The sequence below is a fragment of the Peromyscus maniculatus genome, chromosome 23 (genome assembly GCF_049852395.1).
Source record: "Peromyscus maniculatus bairdii isolate BWxNUB_F1_BW_parent chromosome 23, HU_Pman_BW_mat_3.1, whole genome shotgun sequence".
Classification (NCBI taxonomy): Eukaryota; Metazoa; Chordata; class Mammalia; order Rodentia; family Cricetidae; genus Peromyscus; species Peromyscus maniculatus.
The window spans coordinates 62,852,205-62,876,026 of record NC_134874.1 but is presented as its reverse complement, the minus strand read 5'-3'; the positions used below and the strand labels follow the sequence as shown (position 1 = coordinate 62,876,026).

At 43.3% G+C, this 23,822-nt stretch overlaps 1 protein-coding gene and 1 long non-coding RNA gene across 3 annotated transcripts; both read left to right on the top strand.

The window, feature by feature from the left end:
• Positions 1-472: 472 nt before the first annotated feature.
• On the top strand, positions 473-6,360 carry LOC143270564 (putative sperm motility kinase W). Of its 2 annotated transcripts, XM_076560914.1 has the most exons (3): positions 473-624; positions 3,954-5,531; positions 5,927-6,360. In XM_076560914.1, the coding sequence occupies exons 2-3, from the start codon at positions 4,012-4,014 to the stop codon at positions 5,949-5,951; spliced, it is 1,545 nt and encodes a 514-aa protein (XP_076417029.1). In that variant the 5' UTR covers positions 473-624; positions 3,954-4,011; the 3' UTR covers positions 5,952-6,360. The 2 variants fall into 2 exon arrangements, with proteins under 2 accessions (XP_076417029.1, XP_076417028.1); XM_076560913.1 differs by lacking the exon at positions 473-624 and having other exon boundaries at positions 3,934-5,531.
• A 1,326-nt stretch (positions 6,361-7,686) lies between these two features.
• Positions 7,687-9,217, top strand: LOC143270567 (uncharacterized). The gene is made up of 4 exons (XR_013047761.1): positions 7,687-7,802; positions 7,995-8,092; positions 8,872-8,964; positions 9,095-9,217. It is a non-coding gene; the product is annotated as an uncharacterized LOC143270567 (long non-coding RNA).
• The last annotated feature ends 14,605 nt before the right edge of the window (positions 9,218-23,822 follow it).

Below are 23,822 nucleotides of genomic sequence, written 5' to 3'. Positions count from 1 at the left end.
TTTCAGACAAAAGGTCATTAGTAAAGATGGTCTGGACACTCTGTGGGTGTCTGAAGGAATTTTATTCCCACCAGACAAAGTGTGTCTCCATTACCTTCATGGTGTCTGAGGGGAAAGGAGTTGCTTCAATATCAAGAAGCAGGCTTGGTTAATATGAGACCTATGCTACATGACAGAGGATGGGATCTGGAATTTAGGCTACTTGAAGAGCTCATTCACAGGGTGGATGGGAGAGATATGTTCAATGTGTGACTGTGTGACAGCCATGAATCTGTCTTGGCTTCTGGGAAAGTAACAGGAGTGGGGTTGGGAAGGATAGTAGCCTTCTCTGCTAAGGGCATTTCCTTGGGAACAAGAACGTGAATAGAAAAAAAATTAATAATTTAACAGAAAATAATTTTTAAAAAATCACTGTGGTTTTTTTCTGAGCCTTGATTGGTCCATAGTATGTGACATCACACAGAATCCTTGTGATGTATGCTAGATACAAGCCAATGAAAAGGCACTGCCTGAGGCTGAGTTTTGTCTGTACTTCGGAAAATCTGTTGGTTGGTGGGAGAGCAGTTGGACTCTGTTGTTTCCCATACACTTGACCTTTTCCCTGACCTGTTGGATCTGGACATAGTGAGTTTGATTCCCAAGTTCTCAGTTTGGGATTTTGTCAATTGTATTTAATTATTTCTTTATTTACATTATTGGTTTGGGTAGTATTTTTTTTCTATAATTCCTTTTTCTTCATCTCAACTTATTTTCCTTCTATCACCTTCTTTTCTTTGTCATTTTTGGCAGTGTTCTTGTGTATTTTACAAATTAATTGTTATATATTAAATGCATAGGATGAGGAATTTGATCATGACTGACATCTGGCTGTATTCTACTTTGATCATATTTATCTGCTACACTTTACTTCCCGACCCATTGAATTGGACAAGTACTTTGTCAAAGGGCCAAGTTCCATTAAATTGGACCCCTTATACAAGGGCTATCCCCCTGCCTGCTCATGACCTGCAGTGAACAAAATGTGACACTTGTGTTTGTGGAACTGGCATGTTTGTAGTAACACTTTCACTAATTCCAAGTTTTTCCTGAATTAGGCACTCCATTCCACTGATGTCTGATTTAGGACCTACCTCAGTGAGGTGTGTATACTATGCCCTTTGGCAATTTGTGTCTGTGTACGAATCTTGAGTGTTCCTGGTTAAAGATGTCTTGATCATGAAGACTGGTCTTATTAATGTGGTGTTGAATTTGAGGTGAGCTATCAATTATTCTCATTCAGGTTTTTTTTTCCAATCTGTCATTCAAGGATATTGGCTGATACTAGGATCTTTTTGAAATGTCTTATATGGTTTGGAAATTGGGGTAATATTTCTTTCATGAAATGTGCTTGAAAGTGTACCTTCCCTCCGTTTTATCGACTACTGAAATACTGCGGATCATTGCTGCTGTTTGTTGAGATTGGACAAGTTGATTTCCAGTTTGTTAGTTTTGGGTCCTGGGATCTAGATTTGCTGCTTCATATTTATATTTATGTTTTTCGGTTTTCTTTATATTCATTCTTCTTTTGTACACTGCATCCTGACTGCATCCTCCCCTCCCTCCACTCCTCCCAGTTGCCCCTCACCTCCTCTCTCCACCAGATCCACTGCTCTCCAGTTTTCCTTGAGAAAAGAGCAGGCCCCAAGGGATAGCAACTAAACATGGGATAACGAGATTCAATTAGAGTACATTTGAATTTTGTTTTTTTTTCTTTTTTTAATGTGTAAATACTTTTGAAGAAACATTTAATTTTTTGTTCTTTGAGAATTTCATTTTATTTTTATTATTATAAATTTTCATTTTACATACCAACCACAGATTTCCCCGTCCTCCTTCCCCCCACCCCCGAGCCTCCTCCCAACCCACCCCCCATTCCCACCTCCTTCAAGGCAAGGTCTCCCATGGGGAGTCAGCAGAGCCTGGTACATTCATTGAGGCAGGTCCAAGCCCCTCTCCCTGCACTAAGTCTGCACAAGGTGTCCCACCATAGGCACTGAGTTCCAAAAAGCCTGCTTATGCACCAGGCATGGATCCCAATCCCACTGCCTGGGAGCCCCCTAGCCAGTTCAAGCTAAACAACAGTCTCGCCTATCCAGAGGGCTTAGTCCAGTCCCATGGGGGCCCCTCAGCTTTTGGTGCACAGTTCATGTGTCCTCTAATTTGGCTAGTTGTCTCTGTACTTTTTTCCATCATGATCTCAATGTCCCTTGCTCATAGAATCCCTCCTCTCTCTCATTGATTGGACTCCTGGAGCTTGGCCTGGCCTTGGATGTGGATATCTGCATCTGCTTCTATCAGTTACTGCATGGAGGCTCTATGATGATAGTTAGACTATTCACTGTTCTGATTACTGGAGTAGGACAGTTCAGGCACCCTCTTGAATATTGCTAATAGCCTAAGGTGGGGTCATCCTTGTGGATTCCTGAGAACTTCTCTAGCACCCTGTTTCTCTCTATTCCAATGATTTCTTCTTTTATTATGTTATCTCGGTCCTTGCTCTTCCACTCTGTCCTTTTTCCAGCTCAACCCCCACCCCATTCCCTTATGTTCTCATTCTCCATTCCTTGCCCTCCATTACCCCACCTCACCCCCAGTTTGCTCATGTAGATCTCATCTATTTCTCCTTTGGTGGGCTATCTATGTGTCTCTCTTGGCATCTTCATTCTTAGCTAGCTTCTCTGGAGCTGTGGGTTGAAATCTGGATAACCTTTGCTTTGCATCTAGTATCCACTTGTGAGTGAATACATACCATGTTTATCATTCTGAGTATGGGTTATCTTGGGATAATTTTTATATACATTTTCATAAGCAATTGCATGATACATTTCCATATATGCCTATACTGTTCTTTGATCATGTTCCTCTGCACTATGTCAGTCCCCCACCATATCTTTGTGACTGATACTGTGACTTTACACAAGCCTAGCCCTCTCCTTCCTGTGACCAGGAGAGACAAAGTAGACAAAAAGACTGTTTCTGTTTGTGGACCTGCCTTGTCTCCTAAAAACTATATCTAGTTTAGCTACTTTCCTTATAACACAGCAGTTCTCTAGTCACTGTGCTGAGTGTGGATTCTTCCCACAGTCTCCTTATGTGCTATGCTGTTCTTCCATTTATTACAAATGTTGCTTCTGCCATTCTGACCATGAACAAAGGTCTCTTTAGTGTGTTGCTGAGATGGAGGTGAAGTATGAGGGACTCTCATGAATGATTTTCACATCTATGTTCATCAAGGAAAGGAGCTCACACTTGCTTCATTTGTTGAGCTTACTTGGTGGTGGGATCAGGCTAACACTGGCACAGGGATGTGTTTGGATGTGTTCCTTTGCTTTTTCTTTCTTGCACTATTTTCTATAATCCTGGTCTTCATTCTTCTGCAAAGCTTTGAATGATTCAGGGAATCCATGAGATCTGGGCTCTGCCTTGTTTGGAGCTGTTTTTGTTGCCAATCCACACTGGTGTTTATGACTTATGTGTTTAAGTGTTTTTATTTTATTTTAACTCAATATTCACACATGTCTAGGAATTCCTTTCATATTTTATAATTTTCTGGAGTATAAATATTGTAACATCCTAAAGTCCATCTGGACTGTAGTTGTATTAGTTACAACATCGATTTTTCTATGGTGTTATTTTTTATCTGATCTCTCTTTTTTTGCATAGTGGCTCATCTGTGAACAGAGCAGATCATTCTTTCAGGATTCTCAGTATTTTCCTTTGAATACCAAATTTACTAACACCAACTCTGATCTTTCCTATGATTTCTCATCCTCTGCCTTAAATTTGGGTTCTTCTAGTATTTTTATATTCTTGAAGAGCATCATTAGATTGTTTGGGATATCTCAATTTCATAACAGAGAATCCAAAGCTATGTCCTCCACTTCTAAAACTGGAATTAATCTTTTTTCTTTTAGCATTGTGTGGGTCTGAGATTGCCCACAAGATAAAGTGGTTGAAATTGAGCAGAACACCATGGGCAGCCACATGGATGAGGACATTCTTGAAAAGGATTTCAGGATGTTAACATCTCTAGGTTGTGGTTCCTTCGGGGAGGTGAAGCTGGCCTGTCACCTTCCCACACATACACGAGTGGCTGTCAAGGTCCTTGAGAAAAACACCAACAGTGTGGCTGACATCAGTACTGAAGTGAACATCCTTCAGTCTTTAGAACATAGGAACATCGTTCGATTTTTTGACATGATCGACACACTGACAACCACTTATCTGATTATGGAGTATGTGGCAGGAGAAGACCTGGAGAGCTGCCTCGGGGCTCTGGGCTGTCTAAAGGAGGAGGAGGCTAGAGGGATTTTCCGGCAGGTGGTGTCAGCAGTTCACTTCCTCCACCAGAGACACATTGTACACCGTGATATCAAATTAGAAAACATCCTAGTTGATGCAGCAGGAAATGCAAAACTTTGTGACTTTGGTATGGCAATTGAAATCACAGAGGGGCAGATGTTGGAGGAGATCTGTGGCTCCTTGCTCTATTGGGCCCCAGAGATCTTGGCAAGAAAGCCCTATGATGGACTGGCAGGTGATATGTGGAGCTTGGGTATTGTTCTATATGTCTTAGTCACAGGGCACTTTCCATACATGGAAGAAACCCTTGAAGGTATGCACAGGGTCATCACCACCACAATGTGTCCCATTCCCTACCATCTGTCAAAACCCTGTAATTTCATCATTGCCCGACTACTCATGGTCCCTATCTGCTACCGATTCACAATCTGTCAGCTTGTAAAAACAGCATGGCTGGGCCCAATTCAAGAACATGTACTGCCTGCCACCAAAGAAATCCTGCCCAGGGTCGTGGAGACAATGTGCACCATCGGCTATACATGTGAGGAGATTGTTTCATCCCTAACTCACAGGCAAGAAGATAATCATGTAACAGCTACTTGCAACATTCTCAAATATCGGCTGAGTGGTGGGGACAGCCATCAGCAAGAGCAGATGCCCTGGTTAACCAACAGCCCTGCAGTTACTGTTCACCTCCATCTCCCCTTGAAGAGAGCCAGTGAACCAGCATTTACAACCAGTACACATGCTGGGAAGGGTCACTTTAAGGAGGAGGGTGTGGAGGAAATAGGCAAAAGATGTAGAAGCTACACCATGCCTCACAGATCCTCCTTCCTGGTGGTGCTGCCCTCTTCAGACAACACAGTCCCAGAAAGAGATGCTCTTATGGCTGATGTCATCAACACTGCTGCAGAGGACATTGCAGTCAACAGGAATTCTGTTGACCCCCTGCCTGGCAATCTCTCCTCCCCTGAGTCAGTCTTGGATGAAACACCCACAGGATTTCTGAACCTGGGCTTCTGTGAAGAAGATTCATCCCAGGCGCCAGACATTCCCAGTGACCAGCCCCAGGTGGCACCCACAACATCTGGATCCAGGCCATTCAGGGTCTGGAAGCTGGTGAGGAAGCAAATTTCCCATGCACTGAGAGCACTGTGCTGCTGCTGCTGCTGCTGCCTGCCCACCCCAAGGTGAGCCCTGAACCCTTGCATCAGGGGCCACAAGGAAAGAGAGGACAGGGGAGACCTACATGGAGAGCAGTAGGTTGGGCCACACAGATGAATTCCTATGTTGTCTTTTCAATATGCCATTTTAATATCCTTATACCCACTCAGAAGGCCCAGAATTTGATATGTAGTACATTAGATGGCAAATTCACAACTTCCTGTTCATGTAAAGTCCTGGAAGGTTGAGGCAAAAGCAGATAGCCTAAAATGGGGATGACAGTGTGGGAAGGAAGGGAGGAGTGTTTTTCTAATGGGGTTAAAGGTTCAGAATGGAGGAATCAGGAAGGGAAATATAGCACAGAAATTTATCTGCCAAAGTCACTAATAGAGGTGCTTTCACGTTTCTTTCTGCTTTGAAGTGTGGAAACTGAAATGGCCCAATAGAATTCCAGACCTGGTGAGGAGTGACTGCCACAGAAGTGAGCCAGAACTCATCTCCAGAGTGCCAGCTCCCTCCAACCCAGGGCAACAGGCTCCTGCCTGCATTCATCCTCCAGCTATTGGGTCTGAGCTGCCACTTTGCATCTCTTTCAGCTTAATCCAGCTTCAGAACTGTTTTGGGACAATTGGGGTTCATAAAGTACATGGACCCCTTGACCCTCTACCTTCCTAGCTTTGGTTGTGCTTGTAGGACCACTCACACTGCATGGAAAACAGCAGCCTCTACCTCCAGGAACGACTTTATACAAATCTAGGCTGCTCATCATCTTGGTCACTTTAACCCTCCAACTTACACTGTGACTGCCTTTTGGACAAAACAGCAAGACCTGTGTAAATCCTCTGTAAAATGGAGGTGGGTGAAAGGAGATAAAGAGGACTAATTGGGGAACAATTTTGAGACAGGAATAGAGGACATGAGAGGTGGTGTAGAATACGGAGTAGAGTCTGTCCTGAGGAACTTCCTGTCAACAAAGTAACATGAAAGAGATGTGTGTGCTGACCTGTGACAGGGGCCGTGCACAGTCTACAGCAGGAACAAACCTCCCTGAAGTGCAGACTGGGAGGGAGCTAGAAATAGCCAGCAGTGAGGCGGAGAGGGCCTGCTCTGATGGTTCCTAGCATGTGTCAAGGCACACAAGTAGGATGTTGTCTTGGAAATAACATCCTGTTCTTTCCTACAGAGCTGGGGTATAGCAGGAGAAAAGTGCAGCACTGTTGGTCAGTGGAGTCCCATCCTCCTCAGCACTGAGTAAGTCTTGTCTGTTAAAGTCTCACTAAAAGAGGCACTTTCCTTATTCTTTTGGTTTTATTTGGGGAAAGTGAAATGCTCTACTTGAACTACAGTCTTGGTGTGTTGTAGTGCAACAGCAAGGATTCAATTTGGAAATCTGTGTCCTGTGTGATTATTAGTTAGGGCTACAGGTTCCAGTATCCATCCTCCAGGTTAGGGTCTCAGCTGCCATCTTCCCCATTCTTCACCTCACTGCTGCCCCTGCACTGTTGCTGAACATTCCTGAGAGTCACCTGTAGCATCAACCCAATGAATGTCTACATCCCTCATGTTTCCTGTGTGACCAGGGTTCCACGGCATCTAAAAAGGCTGCCTCTGTCAACAGGACAGACTGGCACACAGGTCTCAGGTTTTATTCTTCTTTGATTCATTTATCACCTCCAAACTGCTTTCTGACTGTCTTTCAGAAGAACTGCAGGAACTGTAAATCCAGTGAGAGAAGGGAGAATGGAGATAAGGGTAGGAACAGGGGAATGAGTGGAGAGGATGGAGAGGAAATGAGAAGACCTGTAGAAAGGGGTAGACTCTGTCCAGAGGAGCTTACCTGAAATGAGTCAGGAGAAAAGGGTGTTTTGCTGGGTCAGGGGTCTTGAAGAAGTGAGACCGGGAACAATGTCTCAAACAGAGTGGAGTGTGACCATGGGTTTATTGCCAGCCATGAGGAGGAAAGACCCTGCTCTGATGGTTCCTGGTATAAGTCAATGTAGTGAAGTATGAGGCTGCTTTGGAAAGGGGCTTCCATTCTGGGCTACTGAAGAAGGGTCTGGCAGAAGAAAAGGGTGGCTCCATCATGCAGTGGAGTCCTCTGCTGCTCCTGTCTGACATGTCCTTTGGCAGATCTGATGATATCTATGTCTTTGTCTCTATAGCCTCCTTCATCCAGGATTCCCTTGCTGTCTCCCACCTCCTGATCCAAGAATCTTGCATCATTTTCTAATCTCTTGGAGGGATTTATAACTGACATTTGACCTTACATTAACCTTGTTCTGCTCCAATGTGGGAAGGTAAGTAGGCCTTGCCAAGCCTGATCCTGGGTTGTTGTCTTTACAAGGCCATAACACTGGACTTCTCTATGACCAATGCCCACCATTGGGGTCAGACTTACAAGGAAACCTTGATCATCATGGATCTCTTGATGACAGCCCCTGGTGCAGTGTGAAGCATTGTTTGAGTGTAGTGTCTCAACTGTTTTCCAGGACACCTTCCAGGTAGGGAGCAGATCACTGATTCACAAGGGGAAATGAACTCAACAGGGAATCCAGGGTCCTAATCTATGTGAAACATGCACCTTAAGGTAAGACTGAGTACAGTAAGTATCTGTGTGTGGTAGAAGATAAGTCTCTGAAGTCTGGTCTGGATGTGGTGAAAAGGATCCCATGAGGTGCCCTGTGCCAGCATCCCTGACACAGAGGGAAAGTTCTCATTGATTTGTTCAACTGAAGAGCAATGGGAGACTGAGAGACTGCAGAGATGTGACAAGGGAGGAACCAGCTTCTCTGCTGTAGTTGGCCTCCAGCTCCATTCTGACCATCTGACCCTGGCCTGTTAGCAAATACTGATGAATATTAAAGGCTTTGCCAAGATCTTCCCAGCAGGATGATGGCCAGGTTGTGCTGTCACTGACTTCTAGAACCCTGACCATCTGGTGAGTCCCAAGTGAAGCGAACAAGATCAGTCCGTTTGTTCATGGAGAGAAATTTTCAGTTTGTGGTTATCACCTGGTGTCAGACTGTGTTTCTGCTGCATATCAGTGAAGGCAGGGTTGAGAAATGTTTGAGGATTCTGTTGAATTCTACAAATGAGATAGGAAAATTTCCTGAATCCTCATTTTATATTTTAATTTTTTGAGACCGGATCTCACCATATAGCCCTTACTATCCCCACACTCTTTGTGTAGAACAAGCAACTCTCAACCTCACCGAGATTGACCCCTTTCTCTGCCTTCTGAGTGCTGGGGTTACAGATGTGGACTGCCATGCCTGGCTTCAAGTACTGTATGTATAGAATCAATGGTAAATTCCTCAAACATGTGAGGGAAAGAAGACAAGTTCTGTGCTTCTTTCATCCTGACAGGGTCAAGGATTGAACTGAAGGTACTGTCATCCAGGATGGACTACAAACAGCAGAAACATCCAAATCTAACCTATAAAATAGAGATACCTGGAGGTGAGAACTGCTGTGATGAATTCTTCTGGGGACCCAGGTCAGTGGGCTGGGGAAGGTATGCACTAGCTGATACATCCTTGGAAACAAGGCACAGAACATGCAAAGGCTACTCTCGAATCCTTTTTCACAGGATCCCCACCTGCAGTCCAGGCACAAATCCCATGACCTCAACCTGACCAAACAGGAGCGTCCAGATTGACTGCCTGGTCTGATGGATTGAGTTCTTTCCATTTGAGCCTTGAGATCACAGCTGAGGACTCAAGGTGGGTCACTGGGACAGCTGGTGCCTGTCTTGGGATGTTGGAGGCAGGGCTTTCACTTTAAGGACACCAGTGACAGAGGCAGTACATGAAGCCACATATTCTAGATAGGAGTTTCCAGTTCTACTCATCTGACACCCAGATTCTGTCTGTTTGTCTGCTGACTTCCATGGCTACTCTTGCTCATGGGTCCCACAATGTTTTTGTTACTTGTGAAAACCACTTTGGGTTGGTTTTAGGCCACTGAACCTTGTTCATACTCCCTGGTTAATGGAGAGCCCAGCACTGCAGATTTCTGGATTCTGAACCAACTAGGACTCTGTACACCCCACTCTACACAGTGTGTGATGATGGAGGTGATAAGCTCCTCCCAAGAACATTGTGGACAATTCCAGGAAGACCATTGTCCTATTCCATGTCCTGAGTGTTCTGTTGTTCATGTTCTGACCCCTATGACCTGCACATTTTGCATATGAAAGAAAACAGTGATCCTTGTTTTGGGACAAGCTTGTCACACACAACACAGTCATCCTCAGTTGTATCTTGTAGCAGTAGTGCCCACACTACCACCACCTATACACCATGCCCGAGCAAGGGACTGTGGATAAAAAAACAGAGACAAGAGACAGCAGGTCATTCACCTCAGCAGAATGCCAAATGCCATTTATTGAAAGAGGGAGAAAACCTTAAATAAAGGCTTAAAGCACAAAGGAGGAACCCCAGAGGGCAGAAGTTTGCAACCCATTGTTCTACATTCTTACATCTAAGCTGTTTACACCAAATGCAGGATATACAAACAAAGAACCCTGTTGAGCATTCAGAAAGAAGGAAACTGGCAGGGAATCAGTATAGGGAGGACATCTGTTCAAGGTCAGCAAGCAAGGCAACAGCTACCCAAAATGGGGGGTCAGTGCTCTACAGGTCCCCCCTTTTAATAAAAAATGAGCTTTTGCCTTAGGTTGTGTGGGACATCAGCAGGTCACCTTACTCGTCATGGAGACACCTGCCCAGGCCACACAGGTGCTCTGAGTTAGGTTGGTGAGTGCCCCCCAGGCATTACCTGTCTCTGAATACTCATTATCATACAGGCTCAACCATGTGTGAGCTACAGAGTTAATTGTTGCCAAAGATCTCAAAGCGGTGCTGGGCTTGCAATCTGTGCAACACAGAAAAGACCAACAGAAGTCCTAACCCACCCATAGCCAGTAGGCTAAAGGCAATTGAATCATTCCCTTCCTAAACAAGCCTTACTGCAAATTGGAGTTCTGGTAAGATTGTATCCCAAAAGCAAGTGGAAGTTGAGTTTTATAAATTTTATAACTATTAAAGCCAATCAAAATGTATATAACTGTTGAATTAAATTTTTCATGCCCGATAGAAGGAAAGGTTAATTAACTATGGTAGCTACTATTGCTGCCAGGGTTTCCATTGTGCTAGCTGTAGTAACCAATTATGAAATAGCAATCCCAGAAACAGTAGCAGCAGTGTCCACCACTGCTACAACAGCAACAACAGCAGCAGCAATGTCAAATTCTCTTCTGGAGCATGTGAGCATCATCTGTGTCTTACTGCCATGGTCCACTGGCATGGACACAGCTCCAGGAACACAAACCACCAAGGCCCATTTTTTTTTTTAATCCCAGCATGACTTAAGCTGGCAGCTCTACAAAAGAACAACTAAGAACCATAAAGGAAAAACAGACAGCACACAAGGAGCAGAACTAATGGTCTCATAATGGCTACCTTCAAGCTCACAAATTTTAAGGTATCTTTAAAGGAGGCTAGATGAATTTCAGGAGGCCAATAAATGTTGCACAGAGCCACTCCTCAAAAGGCAGGTACTACACCAGCTTGAAGAGAATTGTGAAAATGAAAAGGCTTAGCTGGCATGCTACTGTTGGAGGTCAATGACCTTCAGGGTTATCCTTAATCTCCAAGATGTCTGGGTGACATGTTTTCAAACATACTTGAAAAGGCAGTTACCATACATTACCGTCTGGAGAATCCAACCACATGGCTCCAGTTCCTTGGCTTACATTAATGCTTGCCAAGGCTGGCCATATTGGGCTCTCAATCCCCATTGGCATCAGACAGGGAGAGTTTTCATGAAGGCCCAATCGGTCTCTACCATGTTGGGATTCAACAGCAGCCACAGGACACACACACAGCACTCAGGAACTCAAAAAGGAACCTCATTGTTCTGTGGAAAGACACAAACAGATCCCCGGGCCCACAACAACACTTGATCAGGTCCCCTCAAGTGCCAGTAGAAAGATCCTTCCATTGCACCAGAGGATGATTTGTAACCGAAGCCCTCCAGTGCTTATCTACAGCAGATACTCCAGCAGAATCCACTGATAAAAAATATAAAATATATAAAACAAGGGAAAGAATAGAATGTGGAGAGGAGAGATGAGCCCCCAGCTCCCCATTTTTACTTTAGCAAAATATGTTTTTAAGGTACGTTGGCAGTGTTTTACTATAGCATTGAGGATTATAAGGAATACTAGTCTTATTAACAATAGAAAAATCTTGGCAGAATTTTGAAAATCCTGTACTACTGTAGGTGGGTGTAGCGGTAACGCCCGCATTACCGATACCCATTTACCATGTCCAAGCGAAGGGCCTCGGATTAAAAATAGAGACAAGAGACAGCGAGTCATTCGCCACGGCTGAATGCCGAATGCCAAATGCCGAATGGCGTTTATTGAAAGAGGGAAGAAACCTTAAATACAGGCTTACAACACAAATGGAGGATCCCCGGAGGGCAGAAGTTCGCTACCAATGGTCTACATTCTAGACCCAATGTTCTACATTTTTGCATCTAAGTTGTTTACACCAAATACAGGATGTAGGAACAAAGAACCTCCGGTAAGCTCTCCGGTGATCCTTAGGTGAGAAGGAGACCGGCAGGGAATCTGAATAGGGAGGACATCTGGTAAAGGTCAGCAAGCAAGGTGGCAGCCACTCACAGTCGGGGGCCAGGGCCCAAGGTGCCCACAGGTCCCCCCTTTTTATTAAATGAGTTTCTGACTTAGGTTGGGTGGGACGTCAGCAGACCACCTTACCCATCATAGAGACACCTGCCCAGGCCACACAAGTGCTCTGTCTTAGGTTGATGGCCACCCCCCAAGCATTACCCCGTCTCTGAATACTCATTATCATACAGACTCAACCACGTGAGCTGTAGAGTGACTGCTGCCAAAGATCTCAAAGTAGCACTGGGCTTGCAATCTGTTCGACACAGAAAAGACCAACAGAAGTCCTAACCCACCCATAGCCAGGAGGCTAAAGGCAATTGAACCATTCCCTATTTAAACGAGCCTTACTGCAAATTGGAGTCCTGTAAGGTGGTATCCCATAAGCAAGTGGAATTTGAGTTTTAATAATTTTTTACAACTTTCAAAGCCAATTTTAATGTATAATAGTGGAATTAAATTTATCATGCCCAATAAGAAGATTAACTAACTGTGGTAGCTACTTTTGCTGCCAGGGTCTCCATTGTGCTAGCTGTAGTAACCAATTATGAAATAGCAATCCCAGAAACAATAGCAGCAGTGGCCACCACTGCTATAACAGCAACAACGGCAACAGCGATGTCAGAGTCTCTTCTGGAGCATGTGAGCATCATCTGTGTCTAGCTGCCATGGTCCACTGGCATGGACACAGCTCCAGGAACATGAACCACCAAGGCCCATTTTTCTTGATCCCAGCACTACTTAGGCTGGCAGGTCTGCAAGAGAACAACTGAGAAACATAAAGAAAACAAAAAACAAAAACAGCAAACAAGGAGCAGAACTAATGGTCTCAATAATGGCTACATTCAGGCTCCAAATTTTAAGGTATCTTCAAAAAGGCTAGATGAATTTCAGGAGGCCAATAAATGTTGCACAGAGCCATTCCTGAAAAGTAGGTACTACACCAGCTTGAGGGGGTTGCAAAATGCAAAAAAGGCTTAGCTGGCATGCTACTGTTAGCAAATGAAGTTCATTGACCTTCAGAGTTATCCTTAATCTCCAAGGTGTGATACATTCTCAACATTTTTGAAAAAAGTTACCATACATTACCTTCTGAAGAATCCAGCCACATGGCTACAGTTCCTAGGCTTACAATAATGTTTGCCAAGGCTGGCGGTATTGGGCTCTCAATCCCCATTGGCATCAGAAGGGGAGAGTTTTTTACGAAGGCCCAATAGGTCTCTGCCATGTTGGGATTCAGCAGGAGCCACAGGGCGCACACAGCATTCAGGAACCCAAAGAGGAACTTCATTGTCCTGCGGAAAGACACAAACAGATCCCCGGGCCCACACCAACACTGGATCAGGTCCCCTCTAAGTGCCAGTAGAAAGATCTTTCCATCGCACCAGAGGATGATTTGCAACAGGAGCCCTCCAGTGCTTATCTGCAGCAGATACTCCAGCAGAATCCACCAATAAAAAATTTAAAATATATAAAACAAGGGAAAGAATAGAATGTGGAGAGGAGAGATGAGCCCCTAGCTCCCCGCTTTTTACTTTAGCAATATAAGTTTTTAAGGTATGATGACAGCATTCTACTATAGTCTGTCCTTGAGGATTATAAGGAATACCAGTCTTATTAACAATAGAAAAATCTTGGCAGAATTTTGAAAATCCCGTACTACTGTAGGCGGGACCATTATCAGTCTTTATGCATTTTGGCACTCCCATGTAAGCAAAAGCATGAAGACAATGATTTTTTTATATCTTTAACCTTTTCCCCTGAATGGAAAGAAGCAAAAATTAGAGAAGAATATGTATCAATAGACACATGGACATATTGTAATTTTCCAAAGGAAGGCACGTGTGTGACGTCCATCTGCCACACATGATTAGGTAAAAGTCCTCGAGGATTAACTCCCAAATGAGGAACAGGTAAAAATTCCACACAAATAGGGCATGATTTAACTATCTGGATGGCTTGTTCCCGGGTTATGCCTGTATGATAACGGAGAGATCCAGCATTAAGATGATAACGTTGATGCAACTGAGTAGCCTTATCAAAGGCAGAACAGACTAATGTGACAGCCATACGAGTAATGGCGTCAGCCCTCTGATTACCTTCACTTAGAGGTCCAGGCAATTGAGTATGAGCTCTAATATGGCCCACATAAAGCTTATGTGAGCAGGACCATATAAGTCCTTGTATTTGCAATAAGTATTCATGAATGGAAGAAATGGATGGTATGTAGGCTGTTGTTTCCAAAGGCATAATGGCATGTGCCACATATTGACTATCGGTATAAATATTTACACTCTCATCAGAAAACATCTGTAAAGCAAGCAACAGCGCTTGTATCTCTGCCACCTGGGCAGAAGTGCCCTGGACTTTTATTCTCTTTATGATGTTACCAGAAACCACCACAGCAAAACCACGTGAAGTGCCATCAGTAAATACCACGCAGGCCTGAGGAATAGGAGTCATTTGTACTATCTTGGGAAATATGACAGGATGCAATTTAAAAAATTGACACACATTATTGGAGGGGTAGTGAGTATCAAATCGACCCTGCATGGAGCATGTCAATATGGCCCAATCATTATCATTAGCTTGCAACCATGCTACTTGAGACTGGGTGTATGTGGTCACCACAATATCTGGCTCCTTACCAAAAGTTTGAACACTGATCTTGATTCCCTTAAATATAATCTGAGCAACAGCCTGTGGATAAGGAGTGATGATTTTTGCTGGAGAAGCTGGGGAATGTACCCATAAAATAAGACCTGTTTGCCAAAACACTCCAGTAGGTGAATGAGTAGGACGAAATATATTGGTTCAAATGTTTTTTATTTTTCCCTCAGAGTGGGAATAATTCAATATTTAGGATCCCTTCGTGGGAAATGTTTTTCTGTTTTTCCCTTATAGTGGGAATAACTCGTTATTAGGTAGTCCCTTCATGGGAGTAGGAAGTTTAAACGTGAGTTTGTATGTGCGGGCACGCGCCCAGTGGTGGTGACAGACAAAGGTGTACATGAGATAGCCCGAAGCAGCGGGTGGACAGGTACGCACCGGTGGGAGGCAGAGCAGTGATGGAGTGCGGGCCAGTAGGACGAAAAAACTCAAGAGTTTTCAGCTATCCTGAAAACTCTACAACTGGAAGAAGTCTTTACATCCTCCATTACCACTGGGAAGAGGCTTCTCTCTTTCCTTCATCCTTCCTCTACAGAGCCCCAATCTTTAGGCCTAGTTTCAAAATTAAGCAAACAGACAGCAAAACTTAAAGCTCTGGGCTCACTTGCTGTTCAGCCAGCAGCAATGAGGCCTACCTGCTGATTCTTTGTAATTCAGATGCTGCCACTCTGCACTTGCAGGATGAAAAAACTCGAGAGTTTTCAGCTATCCTGAAAACACATGGACATATTGTAGTTTTCCAAAGGAAGGCACATGTGTGACGTCCATCTGCCACACATGATTAGGTAAAAGTACTCAGGGATTAACTCCCAAATGAGGAACAGGTAAAAATTCAGCACAAAGAAGACATGATTTAACTATCTGGATGGATTGTGTCCGGGTTATGCCTGTGTGATGGCGAAGAGATCCAGCATTAAGATAACATTGATGTAACTGAGTAGCCTTTTCAAAGGCAGAACAAATTAATGGGACAGCCATATGAGTAATGGCATTAGCCCTCTTATTACCTTATGTAGGCTGTTGTTTTTAAAGGCATAATGGCATGTGTCACATATGCTATCAGTATAAATATTTACACATTCATTAGAAAACATCTGTAAAGCAAGCAACAGTGCTTGTACCTCCGCCATCTGGGCAGAAGTGTCCTGGACTTTTCTTCTCTTTCCGATGTTACCAGAAACTACCACAGCAAAACCACGTGCAGTGTCATCAGTAAATATCATATGGGCCTTAGGAATAGGAGTCATCTGTACTGTCTTGGAAAATATAACAGGATGCAATTTAAAAAATTGACACACATCACTGGAGGGGTAGTGAGTATCAAACTGACCCTGAATGGAGCATGTCAATATGGCTTGTGACCATGATATTTGAGACTGAGTGTATGAGGTCACCATAATATCTCGCTCCTTACCAAAAGTTTGAACACTTATCTTGATTTTCTTAAATATAATCTGAGCAACAGCCTGAGGATAAGGAGTAGTGATTTTTACTGGAGAAGCTGGGGAATGTACCCATAGAATAGGAACTGTTTGTCAAAACACTCTAGTAGGTGAATGAGAAAAACAAAATATACGTAACCTTAATAATGATAGGGAAAGGATACCTGTGCCTTTTTGGGGGCTCTTCGTAAATTAGTCAGGCTATGAACCTCTTGTAATTTTGAAAAGGCATCAAAAACAAGTTTTTTATCTTTAGCAGCCAATAAAATATCATTCATATAAATTAATCACTATTAAATATCAATGTTTAGGAATTGTCACAGGGTCAGGCTGTGGGGTGTTTACCTACCACCCCCACAGTTCCCCAGAGTTTTCTTGAGTGTGATCAGCAGGAAATATTAGATAGAAGGATTTATAGTGGAGAATTTTGCGGAGATAAACAGATAGAAAATAAAGGATAGCCTCGAGAGGGCCTGGAACCTATTCCAATGGGCCCCGACTGTCTCTGGCCCAGGGTTTTTATAGAGATGCCAAGGGGTGGAGCAAAAGACCTCCTCCCCCAGCACAGCCAACTGCAGACCATCTCAGACACCTGCACTCAGGCCCGTGGTCCTGATCACCCTCTATGCGGACCTGCTGGGTAAAGCCACGAGGATCCCGAGAACGGGCTCCCACATCAGGCAAACCAGGCTGTGTTGCTTCCATGAGAAGCATGGTTTTATTACAGTTGTAACATCTTGTAATATTCTCTATTTTTTTTGACTTTTTATAGAGGACAGTTGGGATCTCAGTATTCTTGTGAAATTATAGATATACCCAGCACCAGAATCTAATAATCTTTTTATCTCAATTCCATATAATTTTATTTTTAATTTCGGCTGTTTATCATTGATAGCTGTTTGTCAAAATACCCCTTTTTTGTATTGTTAAAGCCTCTAGTTTTAAATATAGATGCCATTTTGTATATAAAATATGAAAGCAATAATAATTGAGCAATTTTATCATCAGCTTTTATTTTTATGGTCCTTTTTACATATGTCAATTATAAAAGCATTAAATACAAACTTTATTGGATTTGAAGAGGTAACTTTAGGTAATAATCTCTTAGAGTATTTTCATAAAATCTTAAAAAGAGGATCCTTTCTTATTGATTTTAAGTAACACATTGGTGTAAGTAGTCAATTATTAACAATATGGACTAAACAATTTACCTGTATTTTATTTACTGGAAAAAATTTTGTAAACTCTTTATTAGTAAGAGATTTGTTATGGGTTTATCTTAGCAACAACATTATTTAATAATTTAACAACCCAATTCATTTTAGGTGTTATTATTTTTATAGAACTTTTAAAAATTTCTAGAAAGCAACTTAACAGAGCCAAATTTTTAGTAATGATCAACAGACAAGAGCATACCTAGTATATAGTTAATTATGAATTCTGTTTTTAGTTTATCTAACATAAGAATCAAACATTCATCCAAACATTTATTAGGATAATCAAAATAACAGAACATCCTTTATACAATGAATGATTAATATCCCTGAAAATTCAACAGCGTTGACTTTCCATTTCATGTCCTGACCGGAACCATTTTTTACCAGAAGTTGGGCCGGTTTGAACTTTTAGCGCCTGTCCCTCTTTGGGCCACAACTTGTTTGTCTGCCCATGAGTGCCTTTCCCTCGTGGGCCTCACCACCACACATGTCTTTGTCCACTGCACAGGCCCACACATGCACACTCCCATTTAAACTTCCCCTACTCTCATGAATAATAATGAGTTATTCCCACTATAAAGATAAAACAGAAAAACATTTCCCATGAAAGGATCCTAAATATTGAATTATTCCCACTATGAGGGAAAAATTTAAAAAAAAACAAAAAACATTTAAACCAAATTTAAGCAACAGACAACAAAACTTGTAATATCTGGGCTCCCTTGCTTGTTCAGCCAGCATCAGTGAGGCCCACCTGCCGACTCTTTGTCATTCGGATGCTGTGGCTCTGCACTGGCAGGCAAAAAGAGCTCAGAGTTTTAGCTTATCCTGAATTTTTTTTAATTGGAAAGAGCCCTTTCTTCCTCCATTACCATTGGGAAGAAGTTTTTTCCTTTCCTTCATCCTTTCTCTACAGGACCTCAAAATCTTTAGGCCTAGTTTCAAAATTTTCCCCCTTTTTACCAGGAAAATCCTTTTTTTTTCTTTAATTAAAATTTTCTCCCTTTTCTAATGGGAAATTTTCTTTCCTTCCCTCTTCTCTATTGGGAAGATTTAAAATCTTTAGCTGTCCTGTCTTTACTGTTGGTGCCCTATTGCACCCATGACAATTTACCCTTACCTTCTATTTCTTTAAAATGCTGGCCAGCCTCACTTTCGGGTGTCCATCTGCGACGTCCCTTCTTTCTTGGATCTCAGTGGAACCTCCATTTGTAGCAGTAGCACCCATGCTACCACCACCTGTTTACCATGTCTGTGTGAGGGGCTGTGGATCAAAAAACAGACAAGAGACAGCAGGTCATTCGCCTCAGCAGAATGCCTAATGCAGTTTATTGAAAAAGGCAGGAAACCTTAAATACAGGCTTACAGAACTATGGAGGAACCCTGGAGGGCAGAAATTCGCTATCTAATGTTCTCCATTCTTGCATCTAAGTTGTTTACACCAAATGCAGGTTACGCAAAGAACCTCTGGTGAGCATTCAGGGAGAAGGAAACTGGCAGGGAATCAGCATAGGGAAGACATCTGTTCAAGGTCAAAAAACAAGACATGAGCTGTATCTGTTTTCTGAAAAATGTCTAAATTTCATTCACTCTTGAGGAGGAGAATGGGCTTTTTACCCTGTATGCTCTTCATTTATTTATTTCATCTATTTATTTACTTATCTCTCTACTGAGTTATTTATTCGTTTATGTATTCATTCTATGGCTTTTATATCAGTATCTTGATCACATTCACGATCCCGTCTCTTCACACCTGTCCTCTACACTTACACCTGCCCAAATAAAACAAAATTTAAGAATAAAAAGGGAAAGAAAGATAAATTTTAAAAAGGGGAGACTTCAAAGTTTCCTTTTGGAAGCTGCAGTGATCGAGTGTGACAGAGTGAGTCACAGTCTTTTCTTGTTAGTGTTCATGGCAGAGTCACTGGTCTGGTTCCAGGGCTCGGGTGTCTACTACACTACTTATGCATTTGGTACTGTCATCTGGACTTTGCAAATGGCACATTAACTTGTTTCACTGCATGGACATGCAAATTTAAAACTCTGATTTCAAAATCACCAGTGCCACAGTACAAATCCACTTCTAAATATAGTGACATAGTTGAGCTGGAGCTGGAGAGCAAAAGATGAGAACCAGAAATTTTAGAAGCATCAGAAAAGAATTGGCTAAGGAGGAATTTGGAGAGGATGGAAGAGAAGAGGGGAGGACCCATGCGGAGAGGGATGCGCAGTAGCTTTGGCTTAAGTGCTGCATATTTCAAGGTCCCCTAAAGTCCCTTCACATGTTCTTCCTCTTTAAAGTGATGAACTCTCTACATCAGGAGACACAAGGTGGTAACTTTCAGGTGTGGCCTGAGACAGCAGAAGTAGGTGCTCTGCAGGAAGTCCAGATAACAGTGTGCCCACTTCCCCAGCATGAAGGGTCTATGTCCAGCACAGGAGGAGGTAAGCCAGCTACCACAGGTTTCCCTCCAGGAAACACTAGTTATCAAGGATCCTGGGCTGTTGTTTCAGAGCATCCTTCTCTGAGGGGGACTTGAGCCAATATCATGTACAAGCTACCCTTGAACATGCAGACTCTGTGGACCAGTCTGCAGGGGAATAACTAGCAGTACTCATTAATCTGTCCACACTTTAGGTTTCTGGTCTTAGTGAAATGTTTCCCCACACGAGGGAAAGTGACCTCCTTCCTCTCCTTCCTCTTCCTCCTTCCCTGCTATTGTGTTTGCAGCCTTCATTTATCCATGTGTCCTGACCATCAGAAAAGACACAGTTCCACTGCATGCTGGTCTAGTTTATGTGTTTGTGAAGGGGCCTCACAAACACATCAGAACCATATTTGTCTTCTAACAGAAGGTGACAGCAAGCAGCAAGAAAATGGGTACCACTTTGGATGGAATGCTGGGACATTGCTCCACTTTGGAAGTGAGTAGGCTTTACCTAGCCAAGGGTACAGTGATCAGAGATGAGGTCAGCACTCTTAAAACTACTTTGTACCCAGGTCCCACTGGGTACAGTGGTCAGGCCTAGACAGCCTTGTTGACCATAGAGCTATGGCTTTCAGCTAGGCTGACTGCTTGCTTGTCCTGCTGGGATAATTGTCCACAGTGTTATCAGGTGCACCTGACAGGCAGATAGGGTCTCCACGCAGTAAAGGATGGCCACTCTGATGGGGATGCATGTCAAAGCTCATCTCTGGGAAGCACATGGCCTAAAGCATCACTGAGACCACTATAAAACAGCCTGTAGCAGATGCTAAGTTTTTGGTTTCTTGTCTAAACTTGACTCTGGATTAGAGGTTAGGAAGAATGAGTCTAACCAGGCAGGCCTCCCTCAATTCCAAGAGTAGGTGGTCACTTAGCTTGTATTACAGAGGACAAGAGATAGATAGATAGATAGATAGATAGATAGATAGATAGATAGATAGATAGATAGATAGATAGATAGAAACAGTTGATGCATGGCTACAGAGGGATATTGAGATAACTTGATGTAGGTGGCACATCTCTCCCCTCTGATCCTAACACCATTGAGAAGTAACACTTTGAAACAAAGATGGTGAATATCTTCTCACACATGTATGTTGTGACATCCATTCTGTCACTGACCAGTGACTTAGTCTCTGTTGGGCTCCAGAGACTGGGGAATGGGGATTCACACAGCCTAGCAAGGGAAAGCAGCCAAGAGACAATGACCCCCTTGCTCTTCAAGACAACAGCTTGTCTGTATGTGAGTGAGTGACCACTAAGGCAGTCATCACCCTGATGCACTTAACTGAAACCAGGGCCTGTGGAAGGGAGTCTTGGGTACCGTGGGAAGGCATAGAATCTGTCAGGAGACAGCACATGCGGAACAGAACTCCAAGCCCTTGTAATGATCGTCTCTAAGAATGTGATCCTTAAGAATTAGAGTTGATGCCTAAGAAGCCAGGTGAGTTTAATGTAAACTTTTTATATCACTGGTCACTGCAGGGAGCATGTTGTGGCCTTTAGATAGTTACATGAGAGAAGTCACCTTATGATCAGGATCACACAATTAACACCCTCCTTTCCCCACTGCTTGCCTCCTGGAGGCAGCAGGAACAGGTGCAGACAATATATTCTTTTTGTATCTAGATCTTTTCACACACTACCACAAAGCTGATCAGTAATACTCACTTTCAAGTGATGCTGGATAGCTTGCTCATTTGGACAGTGGCTGACTGGTTGGGACTGTTTAAATTCCTCCCAGGTCATTGACACAGATAGGATGACTAGTGTGGTAAGAGATTGGGTCTTGTAGTCTCAGAGGCCAACTCCAGAAATCTCATTGACCATCCTTTCTTTCCTCAGATCTGCAGGTTCTGTTGGATATGTTCAGACAAACCTCATCTTCACCATATGTGCATCCTGTCTCATCCAGGCAAGTGTTCAATGAGTTGGGTATAGGAAGCACAGCGTCTAGACACAGACATGTTGGTGAAACTGTGTTTAATTCTTGATCCTAGAGCCTGTGTATTTGACAGTAGCAGAGCAGCTAGGACAAACCAATCCCTGCAATCAGGGCTTCTCAAGGAGACCCCACTGAGTTCTCCCACAGGAAGTCACATGGGAAGAAAAGGGTCATTATTGATGCCTCATTAGGTCCTGAACTCCACCAGAAATAAACCAGCTATTATCTGAAAGGCCACAGGTCTAGGGTGGTGAATGTATCTTTCTGCCAGCCTCATCCAATATCTAATATAAGCTTTTTCTTTTAGGTACCTGGCCATATCCTGAATCCTCGACCCTGAGAACTCCTGACCTGAGTATGTGCACACTGAGGAAAAGAGCGCCTCTCCCCTCTCCTTCCTAGCAGACTAGCATGCCATTGTCTGAGCTCCAGAGGAACTCAGAGGCTCCACACAGCAACTGTAGGACATTCTGTGGAGGAAGACGACATGATTTTTCTGCCACCATCCAACCACACACAACCACCTCAAATTACCAAAAAGATCTGGGGAATCTACAAAAGCATCCCCTTGTAGAAGCCTCCCAGTGGGTACTTACTGTTGAATCCTGCCCAACTTAGCCGCCTTTGCATTTTGACGGTTCAGAAAGTCACCTATACATCTCTGTCTTCACAGATAACAAGGAAAACCTGCCTGTGCAGGTAAGAAATATCTCAGAAGAGCTTGGGAATTAAATGTGCTTCTCTTTCTAAATTTAAGACTGGATCTCCAGAGAAGGGCAGTACCCATAGACAACCTGTCCCAGGCCTCCAATAACATGAAGAGGCAGAACTTGAGGTCATACATTTGGCCCATTTCTCACTGGTTTAGACAGAAACAATTTACAAAGAAATACTGAAGTATTTAATTAGAATTCCAACATAATTTCTATAAATTGGCACTCAGAATGCTTTGACCCTTGGAGGAGAGAAATCCAAGCAATATGAGCTCTCAGCTTCTACCAGTAGTTATTCTAAAGGTGGTAGATGTTTGCACTTCATCTATAGACTCAGAAAAATCCAATCAGATGCTCAAACACAAGATGTAACAACCAACAGTTCCTAAACCTGGAAGACATGGCAGAGGACAGGAGAGATCCCTCCAGACCCCAATATTCTTCTTCCAGGACTTCCCACAAAGCCTAAGAGATCCGTAAACACCTATATGGAAGTAATGGAGACTGGATATGTGGAACAGAACAGAAAGCTCAGAAACAGACCCATCGAAATCCTGGCAGCTGATTTTTTTCATAATGACACATGGAAATCAAGGCAGAGAGAATGGCTTGTCCACAATTGACTGCAGAAGAAGATTTAAAAACAAGCAATAAGGAACCAATTGTAAAATTGAACACAGTCACTATTTTAATTGACCTCAAATACAAACACTATAATGCTCACATAAAGTTATAGAAGAGGACTACTAAGTCCCTGCCTTATAGAACAGAAGATCAGAAATAATCTGGAGAAGATGAACTGTGGACTTGGGAGCCTTGATTCCACCAGCAATGAAAATACAGAAGCTGGAGCATGGCAGGAGCAGGACACTCCCCCAGGACATCTAGAGAGAGCTTGGCCCATGACACAACCCAGCAGACAACAAATCCCTGACAGTGAATGTTGTGTGGCTATGAGGAGGTGGAGGTGGAGGTGTAGTGTGTGCTGTGTGGTGTGACGAGGGCTGAAACCTATCCCATTGTGTGGGATGGACATGAGCTGTCCAGCTGATCTGATAGCAACATTGTATTGATGGTCCACTCAGCTGTGGAAAGAAGCAGGGCTGACATCTAGATACTCACATGTGCTACCCATGCCCCTCCCCTT

Bases quoted from the DNA above. Each gene is read 5' to 3' on its own strand.
- LOC143270564 (XM_076560914.1), top strand. From the start codon at position 4,012: ATGGGCAGCCACATGGATGAGGACATTCTTGAAAAGGATTTCAGGATG. The intron at 5,532-5,926 runs GTGAGCCCTGAA...TCTGCTTTGAAG, and splicing joins TGCTGCCTGCCCACCCCAAG to TGTGGAAACTGAAATGGCCC.